Raw genomic sequence first — 22,300 nt, 5'->3', positions numbered from 1 at the left:
TTAAACATGTTAAAGAAATATGTATATAAAATTAAATTATGAAACGTTAAAAATTTTTATTAATTGCTCTTTTATATATTTACTCAAATTATCTCGTCATTTTATTTAATATTTTTAAGAAAATAGAAAACTGATATTTGGAAGACATTTTCTCAGTTTTCGACTATTTTCTTAGAAATGAAAATTTCAGAAAATTTTAGATTAAAACATAAAATAAAAAAGTAAAAAATTTTCCACAAAGAAACATCCCTTGATTTTTTGGTATCCCAGTTCTCTGCATATACTGATAACAAAGTGTTTCTAACCTTTATCATAAGTTGGTAAAAGATCAAAGAAATGAAATAGTTGAAATGGGAAAAATGGACTCATATAATATTATTTATTTACATAACCAAACGTTTGATATTTGGCCTCTCGGGTTCTCCGTACTCTCTTATGTATTTGAGAAAAAATTATCATTTTTCTTAAATATGATGGGTCGATTTTTGATTATTTGTTTTCTAGTAAATGTAAAATGAGTCTCGTGAATCTTACTAATTAAAATAAAAAATAGAAAAAAATGTCATGCACTTTTTAAACTGGAAGTTATTTTAGTACATAGAGTACTGATCTATGTATTTATGAATCAGTTCTAAATATATATTAATATTAAATATTTTATTTCTATATTAAAACTTCCAATTTTTGTATTTGTGTTTAATATTAAGCACTCATTATCCAATCCATTTGTTAAAATTTTGAAGAAAGTGTCTACCAGGCTGACACACATTTTAAAATGTATATAAACTATAACTTTATAACTTATATTTATAATTTTATACTTTTGAATAAAAATTAGATATTTAATTTTTTATTCAAAAATAAAATAAAATAAATTATAAAATTATACTTTATTTTCAACATCATGTATATAACTCTCTTATAAACTAAATAAAGAGTCGGGAGTGAGATAATTACAAGGAAATGTTAAAATTTTCAAAGCCATTCACAAATATTGAGCTCTTAAAGAATTATTGAAATCATTCTTGCATACATAACGAATTTCTCAACTGAAACTTATACATGTATGGTTTAAAAATATTTTCGAGTCCATTTAGAGTAAGTCCAATATTGTTCTAAAAACTTGTTTTAAATTAAAATTTGAGATATTTTGGACTCCAACTAGTGATATCTTAAAACATTAGAACATTTATTTTCAATTAAAAAATTATTTATCTCCCTTTTCACAGATCTCTCTCTTCTCATCATTTATTTTCCCTCATTATAATTCAAATATATTATTATTTTAGTAATAAGATATAAATTTAAAATATTTTGTTGAATTTGATGTATAACAAATTTATTTTAAATAATTTAGACACAATATTTTATTATATTTATAAGACATTTACTAGGTAGACCATAAAATGTTGAATATAAAAGGAAAAGGGTTTTGGTAATTGGATCTTAATTATTACCGTTCTGTCCTCCTGTATTTCTTCTCTCTCTGCCTCTCTTTCTCTCTTCTCTCTCCCGACCTGGTTTCATTTCCCTAAAAACTAACCAAAACCTATCATGAGAATCAGAAAAAACACCGTCCGAGTTCCATCCGAGTCAGCAACTCAGCTGTGTCAGCTCAACCAATCTCCATGGGACGTCCCCACTACCTTCTCCGCTTCAGCTACAGTAGCACCTCCATTTTTTCAGGTCAGCTCTATTCTCCACTCTTTTAACACTATTGACTTATATATATTTCACCCTATATATACAGATCTGAGACACCCCCGTTTTAGTTACTATTCCTAATATTGCTATTGCATTTTTTGTACATCGTACTTCATATTTTTTAGGGTTTGGAGCCCATCTCGTATTGTTCCATACAAACCTCAAATATTACAATATGTACATGTTTTAGGTTAGTGAGTCTTTTCTGTTTCGGTTTTTTAGTAGTAGTATATTTATATTTGAACCTCGATTAACTACTCGTCAAAAAAAATAGTAATTTCCTTAATATTTTTTTTTGTCCCAACATAAAGGATACAACATAGTAATATTTTTGTGGATATAACATATAAACTCGTTAAAATAATATTTTTCGTTCCAGGATTGTATAACTGTATGTTTCTTTATGATGTTTATGTAGGTTCAAGAAAATGAGAGCTTGTTGCAAAATAAGGCTTTAGAGAGGTAACCTGCCGACTAATTTCTTTGAATTTAAGTGGGTTTACAATTTAGATCTTGATATTTAATACTAGGGCTTTTGTTTATATTTTGACTTTCACGCGGCCGGGTTTGTTAGGAAAATAGTGGAGAGGTACTTAAATTATCCGTCGTAATACGTGCTTTTTGCTTTACTAGCCGGATATACTGTACATGTGTTTTTTGGGGTAATAATTACATTTTTGTAGCATTTACATTAATGTGGGCAGTAAGTTTTGGGCTGGCGGGGATAAAAATGTATGTGTGGACTACGAGGAACAAGACAAAGAGTCCATCAATATTAGTTATTGTTCGAAAACTGATGAAAATGGAAACTGGATTTGTGGGCTAGAAGCTAAACAAGGATTTCACCTCCAAATCTACATTCGTCCAGTTACCAAGAAAACTACTAGCAATGTTAAGCAGCCCAAAAAATCCAAACCCGAATCCAACCCGTACAAATCTTTGTACTATTATGACGGGTTTGGTGCGACGTGGGGAAAGAGGAAAATTGCTCGAGAATTGAGCAAGAAAAGTGAAGATGTCACCGCAATGCATCTTCTTCCGGACTCCGAAATCTTCGAGGACATAGAAGAGGATGATATGGTGGGGATTGAGGTTGAGGATGGTGATGAGAATGGGAAAAAGGGAGTTCGAAAGCGAATAAAAGCAAGGTCACTCAAATCATTGATGTAAAAAAAAAAAAAGGAGCAGCAGTTTCGAGATTGTGTTCTTTATCAAGTCGTTTGAGAGTGTGGTAGCTAGCGTGTGTAGTTGCAACGCAAATATGTACCACTAGTAGTAGTAGTATTCTTTCTGGTTTGTTAGCGTGGGGTGGACTTTGTACACTCCACATTTGGCATATAAGATAATATGACTTTATATTTAGAATGATTTAGAGCAACTCCAACAACTCCTCTTTATAATTTTTAAGTTAAAATTTGAGGATTTTGGCATAAAAATGGTCTCCAACAATTTTTTAGTTCATTCTAAAAAATTTAGAATCTCTTTCTCACTTGTAAGGAGCTCTTAACTTTTCCTCGTTCTTTTCTTATTAATAAATAATGTGTTTACGCACTTCGATTTTACCATGTAGCATTTTTATTTGGTTGAAAGAATAAAATTATTAGTTGAAGAGAATTGTTTGAGAAAGAGTAATTTTCTCTCTCTTAAATAGTTAAGAGTCTATTAATTATATTAATTATAGTATTTACCCAGAAAAACTTAAGAGTTTCGAGTTTCTCGAAATTGCTGTTGAAGTTGCTCTGTGATCCGGATAGGTTTGTGGTTTATTGTTTGTTTACTTGAGTACTTTTTTTATTTAAAAAGTGGGCTAAATAATATGGGAAAGTTGATTCCGCTCAGAGTAAATATTTATTTAATGGGACTAATGTTCTTAAGTATGTACTCATCTAAGTTAGGTGAGTACAAAATATTTTTAATTTAAATACACAATATGTATTTTAATAATTGCAACACTTAATTAAAAAATTATAAATTTACTCATATGACTTATCTAAGTACATATTTAGAGGCATTTTTCACTTATTTATTATTTATTTTAAATTATAATTACACTTAAAAGATATACACTCGAGTGAATTCATATATAATTTTGACCATCCTAACGTGATATCATTTGATTCACTAAATTTATAATAAATATTAATAAATACCTCTAAAAATATGTTCGAGAAGTAAAAATAATTTTATTGAGCTTTATAAATTTTTCTTGAATGCTACTATAACCAAATTAAAGTTTGTAGATTCTAGTATTTTATATAATATATCTATCATTTAAGAAAAATGTGTATAAATCAACAAACGATTCATTTTACTTGTCAGATACATATTAGATGTATATGTTTAATATTTTTTATAACTTTGATGACTCAAATAATATCCCGTTAAAGTTAATAATTAAATTAATATATGAATTTCACTTAAATGATCACTTTGATAGTGAACTCAATTTTTAAATATTAGTAACTTTTGTGATGGGAATAGAGAATACAGCTGAATTTGGGATAATTATGAATTTGAGAACATATTGGGCACGATAAATTCAAAACAACTCAATATTATTATCAATAATAATTATCATTGAATTCTGATGGTAAAAGTCCTATACTACTTTCTTAACTAAGCTCTTATTCTAATTTTAATATTCTTAACAATAACTTAACTTAATCTATTATTGTTTAATATTCTAACTAAAAAAAGTTTCGAAACTTAATATACCACTCACAAATATTTGTCTTTTGAATTTTTTTACGTGCCACCCTGCATTAATTATTCACACCCGGAAAGAACTCGAACTCATCAATTTAAAAATATCACATAAAATAAGATAGGGCACCAAGAAAAATTACATAACCCACGCGTACAAATAATTATATATGTGTACATGTTAGGTATAAAGTGCAACACATAATGGTTTTTTGATTTTTATGCGAGTGTTTTAGGGCTTGTGGAACTATACAGCTAGTTGAAATTGTAGTGACAAATGTCTAATCTAATCACAAAAGAAATTTTATCAAAATCTCACTTGACCTGTATTCTACAAATATGTGTTATTAAAAGTAAGAACTCAACTACTTCTCTCGAGAGATTACAATATCTTCTAAATGTAATTACTACTACTAAACAAAGAACCCTTGACATATTTTATAGATCAACATGCACGGTTTACAGAACTTGCACTAAAATAGATTAACACATTTTCTAAAACTCATTTGTCTATTTCCATTTCTAGTGCAACATATCTGTGCAAAATCTACTACGTCCGTGACCCTCGTTTGTCCAATTTATCTTGGTTTATGACCTTGTATTCTTCAAACTGTATTTGTAGGCTTTTCAATTCAATGATAGAATTGTTTGTTGACTGATAATTTTGGATCTTCAAGTTGTCTGCATTCTGAATTATGAGGTTAATTGTCGAGATCTCTTTTGTTGTGTAGAGATGTCACGTATCAATAATTACAATGACTTATTGATATCTCAATTCTCTACATAAGTTTTTGACTTGTCGAGATCTTCAGTTCTCTATACGTAGAAATAAATTTTCGATATCTTTTAGTTCTCTACATATGATTTTAACTTGTCGACATCTCCAGTTCTCTACATATAATTTTAACTTGTCGATATCTCTAGTTCTCTACATTTAGATTTTGACTTGTCGATATTTCTAGTTATCTACATGTAATTTTTGACTTGCCGATATCTCCAGGTCTTTACATGTAGATTAACTTGTCGATATCTTATTGGACTTCTCTACAAGCCATTTTAGATTTCTCAACATACCTCTCTATATTTCTTGATCTGTGACTTGTCGATATCTAACTTAGAACATTTTTCCTAGAACAACATTATTGAACTCCAAACTTCTACACTTCCCTCTGAGGCATAATCAAGATTGATCTTCTTCCAGAGTTTATTTCTTAGCTTGATGGCTGTTCATAGAAAAATCCTCCAGTCTAATCTACTTATACAGACTTAAGAAATACAATTACATAATATAATGGAATTATCATACAACTTATCCTTAGGGTTGTCAAGATGATATAGTCTTGTTATGTACAGGAATGTCTTGCACTACAATATATCCACGGCCATACTTAACAACTATGTATGTATTAGCACACGTGACAAATTGAGCATCCCAATTAAGAAGTCATGGGCGATTTAAAATAATTCATGGACGATTTAAAATAATATCACAAGTCCTCGATGAAAAAATATCACACATAATTATATCGTAAAGTTAAATCTAACCAAGTATCTTATATTGACTCAAATCTTCATATCATTAATCTAAAATTTCATATAAGCATCACTCACTGTATCATTTATATAATTACAAGTATCAATGGTAAGAAAATATAACTTAAAAGCACATGTGAGTCGAGTGTGAAAGATTTATTGGTGATAAAGCTAGCGATTTCATACACGACATGAAAACACGACACAAAAATTACGGGTTTGGTTTTACCTTTTCGATACACAAACACGAAAGTACATGAAAACGAAAGTATACGTATAAATTTAGTGTAGGTTTCGGTTTTACCCATTGGTACACGACACGAAACGAAAGTACACGAAATAAATAAGTATAGAAATAAAAATTTCAAAATTATATATATATATATATATCATAAATAAATATTTCCCTAATTATTTTTGTATACATTGAAGTTAGGTATAATTGGGCCACTGTAACACCCCCAAATCCGGGGTCGGGGATCCGAGTTGTCACGAGTTCCATTTCCCTTAATAACACTTAATCTTAATTAACAACCAACTACTGCGTACTGTGACCCCACAATACACACACACCACAAGTTATAGTCTCAGAGATGAATACCAAAAATAACACAAGTCATTTTATTCCACAATTATAAACCATTACGCCTTAAAAGGGTTTTTGAATAAATTTATATTTTCTTTGCCATTATTACAGATCATAAATATACATAAGTCTGGTACATCAACAGTTGAAAGCCTAACCTATTGGTAATTCCTACCTCAGCTACAGCGGCATCAACGCTTCCAGAAAACTGCGGAACGTTTCCTAACCGCTTGCGAATTGGGAGCTTGGTCATGTTCATCTTTTCTATCTGTTGTTGTGTGATGAAAGAAGAAAGCAAGGGTGAGCAATAAGCCCACCTAAATAACATGAATAATAATTAAAAATATATGAGCATCTTCATAGTACTCAAGAAAGTCTTGGTCAAGAATAAATGAACCAAGTTTGATATCTTAATGCGACGAAGTCGTAAAATATTCAGTATATATATACATATATACTTTTCAAAATCTTTGAAATCCTCTGATATGTATAATACACACAGAGTTTCAGTTTATAACTGTTTAAAAATATCGTTGCAAGGTGATCTCATATATCTAACTTTGTCTCAACGTTTTTCTGAAAATCTTTGTCATGCATAAGATAATCATTAACTAGATATAAGTCGAAAAGATGAAGTTACAAGATACTCCAATATACTAATATCTTTTCCGAATACTACTCGAACTACCACCGTTTAAGTTATAATCAGTTTCAAAAGTTCATCATATATCGATGAAGTTACAAGGTAAGAATTGTATATAACTCATTTTCACAAATACTCTTGAGGGCTTTTATCCGCTCAAGGAAACTCAAATCTTTGATCACTGATAAAATATGAAGTTATGAGATACTTCAATTCATGGAAACATCATTTTGAAAACTCGAACCTGTCAACACTCAACAGTCGCCCAGCCGTAGCCTTTCTATCGAAGTGCTCTGGGTAGTGTTGCAGAAATATCTAAACTGGATGATGAACTCATTACGGGAGTTTGCTGCGCCAGGAAGACCACTCACGATGATCAGTCGCAGTAGTGCAACCCCACCATTTTCTACATGTAGAGGAGAACAGTCGGATTTACTTGTCGACCGAACACTGAACTCCTAAGGAATGGACCGTCTTAGCGGAACTTCCGGGCCATTCGGGCCAATATAATAAGGTTGGGCCGGAGCCACTCGACTATTTACGCCACTCCCAGTTCAGATGAAATCCATGACTCTGAAACATAAATCTCGTCCCCCTTTCCCCAAGTAGAAACTTGTTGATACTGCTCCACCAAGAAGCCATATCTAGTTGGAAAAGAATACTCACCGATATTTCCCAGGCGATTCCTATTAATGGATTAAACTCATTCCAAGAATTTTACTTCCCGAGGGTTGGGTAAGTAATCAAAAACTCTTTTATCAAAACAACAACCTCGTTGCGAATATACAAATACATCACGGAGTCGGATCCCTAAGATTTTTTTGAGCGAGTATTTAAATCCCCTTCGAAAGAAAGATCTTAAATTTGAAAACGAGTTTTGGGATCCACTCTAACTTTCAAAAATAGTTTTGATAAAGTTTGAGAATAATCTCTGGAAATATTTAAAGTAAGAATGATTTGATAGTATCAATCATTTTCCGAATACTTGGCGAATATTGACACATTATTCTTTAAGAAAATATAGAATATTATTAATAAAATAAGCGGAGTCATAAGTCCTCGAATAAATATTCAGACTAATATTCATTAAATAAAACAAGCGGAGTCATAAGTCCTCGAATAAATATTCAAACTAATATTCATTTATTAATAGAAATAAAATAAGTTTCAAAAGTAGAAACTATATTCAAATAATTAAACTAGTCTTTGATCGTAATATGAATCTTATATGAATATTCCAAAAATAATATTCACTTAGAATATAAAACTATCGAATAAACCTTCTTCGATTAATAGTTTTGAAACTATATATATATATATATATATCTGTAATTTATTCGGGAACATCGCCTCCCGGTTTAGAAAAATGTTCAACTCTGGTCCCCTATACTAAGGGTATACGCAAGTAATGCCTATCTCTAACATAGGTATTATGCAATTTATAATAATTGAATCGATAATGAAATATCAAGATTATGAAACAGACATGCATATATATCATATCAACATGCTCCAATATATTGCAAGACTTGCTAATAATAACGATGCACTTATCTCAAGATAATGCATCAATATATTTACATCACAAGAACAGTATAACTGGTAAAAAAACTTTCCTGAGCTTTACGGGATAGACTTAAGCTTAGAATGGGTCCGGTAACCTATGAAAAACAACATAAGCCGGAATTAGACCACGGTCGCTTAAGAAACTAGTCAAAAATCACTCATACCCTAACGATCGCTTATACGCTTAACGATTTGCATTAATTGCTCGCGTACCCTCGGCTCCACTAATTTTAATAAATTAACCGTTACGAATTTTAAGGCGACTCTTTCGCGAGTACTTTACCAACTGCCTAATCCACCTTACATAATTTTTTTCGTGTTTTGATTAATTATTTACGGGTCTCAATTATGGTCTCAAAGTTACTCGAGGTTTCGGGGTTCGCTCACGAAACGCCATTACTTAAAATGGTCGTTTCTCCTAAACCGTAAATCGGATCTAAGCGAACGACATATCAAAATGAAGCTTGAATCATAAACTTTCTAAGAATGGTAATGGTCAGTTCATGGTAGTGAGTGTTCGGGTGAAAAAGTTATGCACCAAAACAGTCTAAGGAAAATTGGGCATTACGACGACTAAAACTTAGCGATTCCCAAATTTTACCAAATCAATTCAATATCAAACCACCACCAATCAACACCATTCCACCATCATTCAACCACAATACAAGATCATTCAACCATAACTCAAGATCTCAACTTATTCATCTAAACCAAGTCAAAATGTGACCAAGAACTTCAAATCTAACAAGTATCACTCCTAACTCCAAAATCAACAAAACCACTTACTAAACAAAGCTCTAAACATGATTACACACCCATTACACTAACCCATCATCTAAACATTAGGAAATCCAAACAAACCAAACTTAAGACTAAGGGTTTGAGAAGTTATACCTTTCTTAGAGAGTGGAGAATCACTTAGGGAGCCTTGAATAACCACTAACTATCTCTACTAAGCTTGGATCTAGAAGAAAACATAAGAAAACACAAAGTTAGTTTCTTAAAAATACTATTCATCAAGAACTTTGATGAATTGATTAGATTAGTAAACCTTGGAATCTTGGCTTCAAACTCATAACATAACTAAGTCATGAATTATGGAAGCTAATGAAATAAACCTCTTAATTTTTTGAAGGTGTGTAGCTTGAGTTTTGAAAATTTCTCCTTGCTTTTTCAAGAAGAAGTCGAAGCAAAACAATGGGGGAAAGAAGAGAGAGTTTGGTTGGTTAATTTTGGGAAGTGTGAAATGAAATGCATGGTTGCTTTCCTTTTGGCTTGGCAAATTATTAGCTTTACCATGGTAAGTTTTACTTGGCTATAAATCAACCAACAAATCAAAACTCCTTATCATGCTTATGTCACCATGCTTGTGTCATATTTTAACACATGGCTTCTCCTTGTCATGTGATGACATCATCATCCACTAACCTCTTTGATTAACCCTTAATTACTTGGGTAATGACCGCTTATCTGTTATACGGTTCGCTTAACTTTCGTTCTCGTTTGAGGGATCATATCCGGGATCTTATTACTTGGGTTCCCCTAACCTTTCTCAATATTTTATATTCCTTTTATGATCCTCTCTTATAATCCTTGAATTTAAATCCTTTTTATCATGTTACCTTATACTCTATTATTTCGGTATCTGGTGGATTTTTGGGAAAAAAATAAAGTTTTCGAATCCGAATTCTGACGACCTTTACATACACTCATTTACTTTATGGAATACTAATACAATCTTAGAATTTCCATAACAGTACTCCTATATAACGTGGTCTGATAATTTTCCTTAATCAGCATTGTCAGCAAAAGTTACTATTCATCAGGGTTTCAAAAATTTCCAAAAATTGGGGTTATTACAGTCTCCCCTCCTTAAAAGGATTCCGTCCCGGAATCAGATAGAAAATGAATAGGGATACTTTCTTAGCAGTGCACTTTCTAACTCTCAAGTCAATTCTTTTCAAGGGAATACTTTTAATAATACAAGGTTCCCTCCTTCATACTCTTTGTCCTTTCGGCCATACCGGCGTACTCCTCGAGTCGATTTTGGGTTTCTACTAGCCGTCCTCTGATTAGATCTACTATGTCCTTGGTTAATTGGACTAATTTGGACCTGAGCATCTTGCGCTCTCCCACTTCATTCCGATACAAGGGGGATCGGCATCTCTTTCTGTATAGGGCCTCGTAAGGCGACATTCCGACACTATCATATCATCCATCATCATAAGAAAACTCTATACGTGCTAAGTGATCATTCCAAATTCTTTCAAGTCTATCGCACATACTCTCATCATAGCTTCTTGCGCTATAGGTTTTGCTTCTCAATACCCACTATTTTCCTGTCCGTAATCGTTACTATCTTCCGTATCAATACCCACTCTTTTCCTGTCCGTAATCGTTACTATCTTCCGTACCTAATACTATAGTGGTTACACTTTAGTTTGTTGGCGTTCTATAATCTTTTAACAATTGCGTCAACCTTAGTATCACGAACGCGTTAGATTCGGAATACCACCGCACTGATACTACTTACTTTCTAGCTGCTTCCATCTTTGAAAGCTTGACCTATCGTATAGAAGTAAAAGAATTTATTGAGAGATCACTATGATCATGAACACTTGTTACATCACATAGTTAGTACAGAAGGTGGTCATCCTTTAGTACTTGACAAGCAATTAAATAATAGATGGTATCCTACTAGGATTCTATCACACAGATAGATAGTCATTCAGCAATACCTCCCCTTCTGGAAGGGTTGTTTTTCTCAGCTTATACAAAATGAAAAGGAGAGAAAAGAACGAATTTAAGAGCATTATATAAAAATATACTTCCACAAAACATCTGGCTTGTAATCTACCTCTGAACTATAGAGGTTTATCACAGGAGAACAAAAAAATATATATATGTATACATCTCAACATCAAGTATTATAGCATCGCAATTCATGTTCCTGAATCTTTTACTATTCCGTCCATCATTCTATGGACCCATGCTCTTGCTCGAGCTTATAAACAATCACCTTTGAAACTCCCTCGATAATGAAAATCGAATCTGGGATTTCATTCTAGACATCATCGTTACTAGAATTCTATGCTTTCCCCACAACCTTCCTCATATAGTAATACGACTCTATGTCGATAAGAAAGAATAATTATTTAATAGGTAGATAATCCACTAGTTAGTCTATCAATGATAACTTATACATCACCATGACCCGATTAGTGGTACTCAATCTCAACACCCATTACAATACAACTCTCCCGGTTGTTATCATCTCATTATTCGCAGAATCATTACTGCATTACTATGGTCCACCGCTGACCTACTGTCGTCATTTATTTTCCATGAAATCTTAATAGCTAACCATACGGAGTCCATACATGTATAGAATTCTTCTAAGGAGGTAACATAATCACCATTCATGATTCATGAAGAACATTCCAGATCCTGACGTACATACATGACATGAAGCAGATAAAATTACAGAAAAGTTTCAATCAAGCAACGATAACAGGTTAATACCATTATTAACCATATGTCTTTATTTGGAGACATGAAGTTTAAAGGTTCATTTAGTCCTTTCGTAACATGGTCCTGGCTTATCTCAAGATAGGACCTTCTAAGATAGATAGCCTGCTCATGGAGATTACATGAATTAAATCTTTACCAAACTACTATTACGGTTGAGTATCACACAATCATCAGAAGGAATATCAATCTTTCAAACCATAATACAACCTTCACGGCTTTAACCATCATTACTGTATTCCTCTGGCACGAGCGCCTATAATCGCTCTCTTACACTTAGAGTGTCTGCCACCTCATTGGCCTTTCCAGATAGTAATAGTTCCTTACAATCAATGTCTTTTGAACGATCTTCAACTAAATTTTCTACTTTATTTCCAATCACTGCTTTTGTGAAAATGCTCTTCATTAAGCTTTGGTGAGGAGAGGAAAAAAATATCACCATTTTTCCATAAGTTACTGCCTCGGTCTTTAGAGGCTAACATTGTCACGACTGACTCTCGATCATACTTAGGACGTCTCTTATCTTGGGTCCTTCTTGTTTTCACCAATCTCGACCTTCATTGGGTCGATCTATAGTTTCTTATGGTTAAACACGTGCCCACTTGGCATTATTATAATTACGTCATATTTTCTTTATCAAAATTTCTATTCTTCAGAACTTTGAATATTACCTTTCTCCTTGTAAAACCACTAAGGTTATCCTTGAATCGTCCCTCCTGTATTCCCTAGATACAGGGCATATCAAAATACCATTTACTAATACTAGAACCATTGTCTATATACTTCTAAAAATTACTCCACTGATCCTTAAAGGTTGTTGTTATCCTGATCCTTTCCAATTTATACTGTCGAAACTCATACTGTCCCTATTAAGGGTGAAATGCCAACCTTTATGCATTCCCCTAGGATTTATCTTAAGTTATCGAGGTTCTGTCCTTAATTCCACCTTTAAAAGGTACTTGCATTCTTCCATGGATAATCAAGTCATATATCCCTAATAAGGGTATCTTATTCAATCATTCCCACCTTGATAGTCTATACCTAATTTCACAATAACATCCTTATTCAAACTGAGATCAATCCATATGGCCTCCAGAAGATAACAATGGTTATCCGCATTTCTTTCCTGATTTGGTAATGATAACAGGGATGTTCTGGAAGATATTGGTTTTGTTCAAAGTGAACTTTTTAGTTCTAATTACTCATTTACCTCTGTTATTTATCTTAACAGTCATCTCAATGTTGGGATATCTTTTGTACCTGGTGTTTCACAGGTGTTACATACACTTCACATTCTGGAAGGTCACTTCCTTCATCCAATTTCATAATTTCTTACTTTTTTTTTCTCCTCAGTCTATCCGCGTCTTATTATTTATCCTTCGAACTATCTCAAGGTTTCCTGGAATCCTCCCAACTTAAAGGGGATAACATATATGTATCACTTATGCCTTCAAACTTCAACTTTACCTCATGGTCAATCACCATCACCCTGATGATTACCCACTTCTCTTATCTTTATTGATAGGGTTCCTTAGGATTTCCGCATTCCTAACTCCCTTATCGTTCTTCAACTTTATTTCCTTTATATCCCTTTATATCCCTTTCCTTTCCAGTCTTCTTATATTCATTACTATTAAAATCCTTTCATGGACCAACGTAGTGTAATTCTTGATTTCAAACATCCTGTCACTCTGGATTCATGTCCTTTAAACGAACCTTGACGAATTTCACAACCTAGATTCATAATTCATTATGCTCTTCCGCCTTTGGTCTGGCTCTAACTTTTATATGCTATCTCTCTATCTTCCCTAGCCTTTCACTAGAGGGTGGCCTCTCTCTTAGGAAGGTAAGTGATAAAAACAATCTTTTGCGCTTCGTCAATCATTTAGAATCTCAAATGATTCCTATATTTCCTTTAGCCAGGCTCTTGCCTCGACTGGGTCAACCTGTTCCTTGGAATTCTGAGAGCTTAGCGACTTATAGGTCATGAAAGAATTTCCCACTGCATTATTTCCTCAGGGTGGTGGTTGGGGGTAAAAGTATAAGTTTTGTTTAGGCAGGTCCATGAAATGCCCCATAGGAGTACCATCATGGTTCTCCCTATCTTGCTCGACTTCTGTTTTCTCAGTATGAAATGTTTCATCCTTCTCCCATAATTGGGGTTATCTTATATGTTAAAATTTTTGTTTTCCACTTAATTATGTTATGGGTTCCTTCTTTCTTGATGGCGACCTCCCTGACTATCACATTTAGGGTTTGCCCTAAATCTTATTCCTCGAACTATGGATTTCATCTAAGATCCAGTCCTTAAGCACTTAAACGTTTGGAACCCAAATTCTGTAGGAATACCTCGTTATTCCCTTATCATCTTTCTCGGTATTAATCTCTTCTCCAGTCATTGGCTCTCTGCCTTCATTCATCACTTTTTCTTGGCACAATATGATTTTTTCCTATAATTCAGGTTGCATTACAATCTCAAATAGCCTTTCAGTACCGGCTCCGGTTACCTTCAATTCTATTTCCATTTTCTCGAAATCTTTTATCTACTCTCCCGAAGATATTATCATCCTGAGTCTCTCCTTTCTATCAAGGGCATCAGCCACCACATTGGCTTTACCTGGCTGATAAATAATCTCATAATCATAATCCTTGATTAGCTCTAACCACCTCCTCTGGTGCATATTGAGATCTTTCTGCGTAAATATACTTGAGCTCTTGGGGTTTGCGTAAACCTCGCACTTCTCTCCATACAAGTAGTGCCTTCAATATTTAGGGTGAAACTATTGCCGTGAGCTCAAGATCATGGGGGGATATCGAATTTTTATATTCCCTTAATTGTCTTGACGCGTACACGATTACCTTGCCGTGCTGTATAAGCGTGCACCCTAATTCCTTGTGCGAAGCATTACTACAAATCACAAAATCTCTTTTTCCATCCGGCAACGCCAATATAGGGGTCATCACCAATCTTTTCTGCAGTTCTTGGAAGCTGTTCTCGCATTTCTCTGTCCATTCGAACTTCTTAGTCTTACGAGTAAGCCACGTTTAAAGGGGCTGTGATCTTTGTAAAAACTTGAATGAAACTACGACAATAACCAACCATTCCTATCTCTGGCAGTCTCCCTGACTATGGTCATAAATTCCTTTATGGTCCTCTCTTCATTCCCGTCAGGATCCTCCATAGAATCCTCCCCAATAATAATCCCTTCCGGGATAACATCCTCAACCACTACATTCTTAATATGAATCTCATCTGGTCCCTCGTTAGGGTAATCCATTGGGTCCATAATCCGATCCCCAATATATAGTAAAACATCATCATGTTATTGCTTTTGAACTTCAGGGTTCGGAGTCCCGCTACCATATACGATAACGATCTATGTTACTATCATGATATTTATAAGGGTTCCCGTAAGAGTTTTAATTGTCAGTACTACGTTTGGTAGTCCGACTATGAACTTGGCAAGAGTTCTTATTATCTTAGTGAACTTGTCATTTTAACGACACATCATCTCTGAGGTTTATAACGCTTAGCTCTGATACCATTTCTGTAACACCCCCAAATCCGGGGTCGGGGATCCGAGTTGTCACGAGTTCCATTTCCCTTAATAATACTCAATCTTAATAAACAACCAACTACTGTGTACTGTGACCCCATAATATATATACACACCACAAGTTATAGTCTCAGAGATGAATACCAAAAATAACACAAGTCATTTTATTCCACAATTATAAACCATTACACCTTAAAAGGGTTTCTGAATAAATTTACATTTTCTTTGCCATTATTACAGTTCATAAATATACATAAGTCTGGTACATTGACAGTTGAAAGCCCAGCCTATTGGTAATTCCTACCTCAGCTACAACGACATCAACGCCTCCAGAAAACTGCGGAATGTTTCCTAACCGCTTGCGAATTGTGAGCTTGGTCCTGTTCATCTTTTCAATATGTTGTTGTGTGATGAAAGAAGAAATCAAGGGTGAGCAACAAGCCCACCGAAATAACATGTATAATAATTAACAATATATGAGCATCTTCATAGTACTCAAGAAAGTCTTGGTCAAGAAGAAATGAACCAAGTTTGATATCTTAATGCGACGAAGTCACAAAATATTCAGTATATATATATATACTTTTCAAAATCTTTAAAATCCTCTGATATGTATAATATACACAGAGTTCCAGTTTATAACTGTATAAAAATATCGTTGCAAGGTGATCTCATATATCTAACCTTGTCTCAACGTTTTTCTGAAAATCTTTGTCATGCATAAGATAATCATTAACTAGATATAAGTCGAAAAGATGAAGTCACAAGATACTCCAATATAGTTATATCTTTTCCGAATACTACTCAAACTATCACCGTTTAAGTTATAATCAGTTTCAAAAGTTCATCATATATCGATGAAGTTACAAGATAAGAATTGTATATAACTCATTTTCATAAATATTCTTGAGGGCTTTTATCCGCTCAAGGAAACTCAAATCTTTGATTATTGATAAAATATGAAGTTATGAGATACTTCAATTCATGGAAACATCATTTTGAAAACTCGACCCTGCCAACACTCAACAGTCGCCCAGCCGTAGCGTTTCTATCGAAGTGCTCTGGATAGTGTTGCAGAAATATCCAAACTGGATGATGAACTCATTATGGGAGTTTGCCGTGCCAGGAAGACCACTCACGATGATCAGTCGCAGTAGTGCAACCCCACAATTTTCTACATGTAGAGGAGAACAGTCGAATTTACTTGTCGACCGAACGCCGGTCTCCTAAGGAATGGACCGTCTTAGCGGAACTTTCGGGCCATTTCGGCCAATATAGGCTGGGCCGGTGCCACTCAACCACTTACGCCACTCCTAGTTCAGATGAAATCCATGACTCTGAAACGTAAAGCTCGTCCCCCCTTTCCCCAAGTAGAAACTTGTTGATACGGCTCCACCAAGAAGCCGTATCTAGTTGGAAAGGAAAACTCACCGATATTTCCCAGGCGATGCCTGTTAATGGATTAAACTCATTCCAAGAATTTTACTTCCCGAGGGTTGGGTAAGTAATCAAAAACTCTTTTATCAAAACAACTACCTCATTGCGAATATACAAATACATCACAGAGCCGGATCCCTCAGATTTTTTTGAGCAAGTATTTAAATCCCCTTCGAAAGGAAGATCTTAAATTTGAAAACGAGTTTTGGGATCCGCTCTAACTTTCAAAAATAGTTTTAATAAAGTTTGAGAATAATCTCTGGAAATATTTAAAGTAAGAATGATTTGATTGTATCAATCATTTTCTGAATACTTGGCGAATATTGACACATTATTCTTTAAAAAAATAAAGAATATTATTAATAAAATAAGCGAAATCATAAGTCCTCGAATGAATATTCAAACTAATATTCATTAAATAAAACAAGCGGAGTCATAAGTCCTCTAATGAATATTCAGACTAATATTCATTTATTAATAGAAATAAAATAAGTTTCATAAGTAGAAACTCTATTCAAATAATTAAACTAGTCTTTGATCGTAATAAGAATCTTATATGAATATTCCAAAAATAATATTCACTTATAATATAAAACTATCGAATAAACCTTATTCAATTAATAGTTTTGAAACTATATATATATATCTGTAATTTACTCGGGAACATCGCCTCCCGGTTTAGACCGAGAAGCTGTACAAGATCCAGGCTATTGTTCAACTCTGGGTCCCCTATACTAAGGGTATACACAAGTAATGCCTATCTCTAGCATAGGTATTATGCAATTTATAATAATTGAATCGATAATGAAATATCAAGATTATGAAACAGACATGCATATATATCATATCAACATTCTCCAATATAATGCAAGACTTTCTAATAATAACCATGCACTTATCTCAAGATAATGCATCAATATATTTACATCCGTACAGTATAACCGATAAAAAAACTTGTCTGAGCGTTCTGGAAAAGACTTAAACTTATAGTGGGTCCGGTAACCTATGAACAACAACATAAGCCAGAATTAGAACATGGTCGCTTAAGAAACTAGTCAAAACTCACTCATACCCTAACGGTCGTTTACAGTCGCTTATACGCTTAACGATTTGCATTAATCGCTCGCGTACCCTCAGCTCCACTAATTTTAATAAATTAACCGTTATGAATTTTAAGGCGACTCTTTCACGAGTACTTTACCAACTGCCTAATCCACCTTAAATAATTGTTTTGTGTTTTGATTAATCATTTACGGGTCTTAATTATGGTCTCAAAGTTACTCGAGATTTCGGGGTTCGCTCGCGAAACACCATTACTTAAAATGGTCGTTTCTCCTAAACCGTAAATCGGATCTAAGTGAACGACATATCAAAATGAAGCTTGAATCATAAACTTTCTAAGAATTGTAATGGTCAGTTTATGGTAGTGAGTGTTCGGGTGAAAAAGTCATGCACCAAAACAGTCTAAGGAAAATTGGGCATTACGACGGTTATAACTTAGCGATTCCCAAATTTTATCAAATCAATTCAATATCAAATCACCACCAATCAACACCATTCCACCATCATTCAACCACAATACAAGATCATTCGACCATAACTTAAGATCTCAACTTATTCATCTAAACCAAGTCAAAATGTGACCAAGAACTTCAAATCTAACAAGTATCACTTCTAACTCCAAAATCAACAAAACCACTTACTAAACAAAGCTCTAAACATGATTACACACCCATTACACTAGCCCATAATCTAAACATTAGGAAATCCAAACAAACCAAACTTAAGACTAAGGGTTTGAGAAGTTATACCTTCCTTGGAGAATGGAGAATCACTTAAGGAGCCTTGAATAACCACTAACTATCTCTACTAAGCTTGGATCTAGAAGAAAACATAAGAAAACACAAAGTTAGTTTCTTGAATACACTATTCATCAAGAACTTTGATGAATTGATTAGCTTAGTAAACCTTGGAATCTTGGCTTTGAACTCATAACATAACTAAGTCATGAATTATGGAAGCTAAGGAAACAAACCTCTTAATTTTTGAAGGTGTGTAGCTTGAGTTTTGAAAATTTCTCCTTGTTTTTCAAGAAGAAGTCGAAGCAAAACAATGGGGGGAAGAAGAGAGAGTTTGATTGGTTGATTTTGGGAAGTGTGAAATGAAATGCTTGGTTGCTTTCCTTTTGGCTTGGCAAATTATTAGCTTTTTACCATGGTAAGTTTTACTGGGCTGTAAATCAACCAACAAATCAAAACTCCTTGTAATGCTTATGTCACCATGCTTGTGTCATCTTTTAACACATGGCTTCTCCTTGTGATGTGATGACATCATCATCCACTAACCTCTTTGATTAACCCTTAATAACTTGGCTAATGACCGCTTATCTGTTATACGGTTCGCTTAACTTTCGTTCTCGTTTGTCGTTTGAGGGATCATATCCGGGATCTTATTACTTGGGTTCCCTGATAAGTGGCATTTTATACCACTTAGAACGTCTTAAAATGGCTTAAATTGGTGTCTTGAAATCAAGTATTTTGTGTATTTGATGCGTTTTTCTAGTGTTTATGCATTTCAGGGTATTAGTTGCATTTCGGAGGAGGAATCATCAAGAATAAGCCTTGGCATGTGTTCACCATTGAGAGAGGAAAAGAATGGGCAGATTACGGCGAAGAAACGGAGCAAACTTGGAATTTTTCCAGTAGGGTCCTGCGCGCCCGCGCAGCAATGCTGAGCGGCCGCGCAGCAGCCTTGCGCGCCCGCGCAGAAATGCTGAGCGGCCGCGCAGGGTCGGGGAAAAAGATATATTATTTTAGACTTCTACTTCTGTTTGGCTTCCAACTTCTATGTAATCTGAGTTTTATGGGACTATTATATAGGTAGATTTGAGACGTTTTTCACAGAGTATTAAGAGGAGATTATGTTTTAGATTGTGTTTTGCAAGAAGCGAAGGAGATAAGGAAGAAGACCGATTTAGCACACAACAACGAAGAGGAAGCATATATTCTTGTGATTCTTGTTTCGTTGTAACGTTGGATGCTAGTTTTCTTGCTTTGACTTATTTACTCTTGTGACGTACTCTGTTTTAATATAATCAGTTTAGTTATTATTTTCTTGTGTTTGTTTATCATGATTTCATATGAACCCATGATAGCGATAAGTTCTATTATGGGCTAATCGTGATCATGGGGTTGCAATGGATTTATTATGGAATTCTTTAGTTAATTGTTTAATACTTTAGTATGTGATGATTGCATGATATCTAGTATTGGTTGTGCGTATTCGTCTTATGTGCGTCGCGAACATATAAGATAGGGTGTTAATCTCTTGTGAAGCGACGGTGGATCTTGAGATTTAGAACTTGCCATGCTAGCATAGGTTCATGTACGTTGTGCATGATTAGTGGGTAACTCTAACAGTTTTATTTGCCTTATGTAATCAAAAAGGGATAACTTGTGCTTAAATCGTTGTGTTGTCAATTTCTGTAGACATATAGGAACTTAACATAATTGATGACTATTCAACTTCTATCTTAATTGTGGATGTTTGGTAGAATGGTATTAGTACAATGAAAGTTGGCTTTTATCAGTTTCGTGTTATTCGATTAATATCATCACTGTCACATGCTAAAGGTAATAACTATGGCTATAGAAGGAAGTAATAATGAAGTTGTGATCTCATGAGTGTTTTATTATTGATAAATTGAAGTGTTAGTTAAGTGGTTAATTAAGTAGTTAATTATAGTTAATATTTAATCAATAATTTTAAGTGTTATTATCTTAACATTGAGAAGTAGTCATACATTGGTGAGTGATTTAAATTAGACAATAAATTAGTCTGAGTCTCTGAGGGAATGAACTAGAAAGTATTCTATATTACTTGAGAACGCGTATACTTGCGTGAATATTAGTGCGTGATTTCGCCCTAACAAGTTTTTGGCGCCGCTGCCGGGGACTCGGCGTATTTGTTTAGTTTATGTACTTACCATCATTGGTCATTAGGACTCAGTGATTAGGACGTAGTAGTTAATTACTCTTTTCGGTTGTGTTTCAGGTACTTTAGCAAGCGTTTATGCAAACTCGTTCTCGTGCTCGCAAGAGGACCTTAGATACAGCTGAGGAGAAAGACGAAGTTCTTGATACACCGGAGAAGTTAGATTTTGAGGATTCGGATTCAGGAACTGAGCAGAAAGAACCAGTAAACATGGGAGATCGTATTGTTCAAGCTGATCCAGCTCTTATAGATTTTTCTCGGCCTAAAATTGATGACATTCAGTCAAGCATCCTTCATCCGGCTATTCAAGCTAACACCTTTGAAATCAAGCCGGGCACTATTCAGATGGTGCAGAATTCTGTTTCTTTTGGAGGAGCGGAAACTGAAGACCCCAACATGCACATAAGGAATTTTGTCGAGATCTGCAGCACTTTTAAGTATAATGGCGTGACTGATGAGGCTATCAAGTTGAGGCTCTTCCCATTCTCACTGAGGGATAAGGCTAAAGACTGGTTACATTCTGAACCAGCTGGGTCCATCACTACGTGGCAAGATCTTGCGCAAAAGTTTCTGGTGAAGTTTTATCCAATGGCAAAGACTGCTGCTATGAGGAGTGCTCTTACTCAGTTTGCGCAGCAACCTACAGAATCTATGTGCGAGGCTTGGGAACGCTACAAGGAAATGTTGAGAAAATGTCCACATCATGGAATGCCGGATTGGATGTTAATCACTGGTTTTTATAATGGTTTGGGGGCCCAATCTCGGCCCATGCTCGATGCAGCAGCTGGAGGCGTCTTATGGGCTAAAAGCTATACTGAGGCGTATAATCTTATCGAGACGATGGCTGCAAATGAGCATCAAAACCCAACTCAGAGGATGACGTCAGGCAAGGTCGCAGGTATTCTGGAAGTTGATGCAGCCACCGCTATTGCAGCCCAGCTCCAAGCGCTATCAATGAAGGTTGATTCTCTGGCTACGTATGGAGTTAATCAAATAGCTATGGTTTGTGAGCTTTGTGCAGGTTCTCATGCTACGGATCAGTGTTCTCTT

The 22,300-nt window shown here is 34.4% G+C and overlaps 1 protein-coding gene and 1 non-coding gene across 3 annotated transcripts; one reads left to right on the top strand and one right to left on the bottom strand.

The window, feature by feature from the left end:
- The first annotated feature begins 1,454 nt into the window (after positions 1 to 1,454).
- Positions 1,455 to 3,082, top strand: LOC141720330 (uncharacterized). Of its 2 annotated transcripts, none has more exons than XM_074522687.1 (3): positions 1,455 to 1,686; positions 2,123 to 2,166; positions 2,409 to 3,082. In XM_074522687.1, the coding sequence occupies exons 1-3, from the start codon at positions 1,555 to 1,557 to the stop codon at positions 2,872 to 2,874; spliced, it is 642 nt and encodes a 213-aa protein (XP_074378788.1). In that variant the 5' UTR covers positions 1,455 to 1,554; the 3' UTR covers positions 2,875 to 3,082. The 2 variants fall into 2 exon arrangements, with proteins under 2 accessions (XP_074378788.1, XP_074378787.1); XM_074522686.1 differs by having other exon boundaries at positions 2,388 to 3,082.
- An 18,771-nt stretch (positions 3,083 to 21,853) lies between these two features.
- On the bottom strand, positions 21,854 to 21,960 carry LOC141722321 (small nucleolar RNA R71). The gene has a single exon (XR_012575340.1). It is a non-coding gene; the product is annotated as a small nucleolar RNA R71 (small nucleolar RNA).
- Between the last annotated feature and the right edge of the window lie 340 nt (positions 21,961 to 22,300).

Source organism: Apium graveolens, chromosome 4 (genome assembly GCF_009905375.1).
Source record: "Apium graveolens cultivar Ventura chromosome 4, ASM990537v1, whole genome shotgun sequence".
In the NCBI taxonomy this organism is placed as follows: Eukaryota; Viridiplantae; Streptophyta; class Magnoliopsida; order Apiales; family Apiaceae; genus Apium; species Apium graveolens.
Note: the sequence above shows the minus strand (reverse complement) of the source record. Positions and strands in the feature narration are given on the sequence as shown.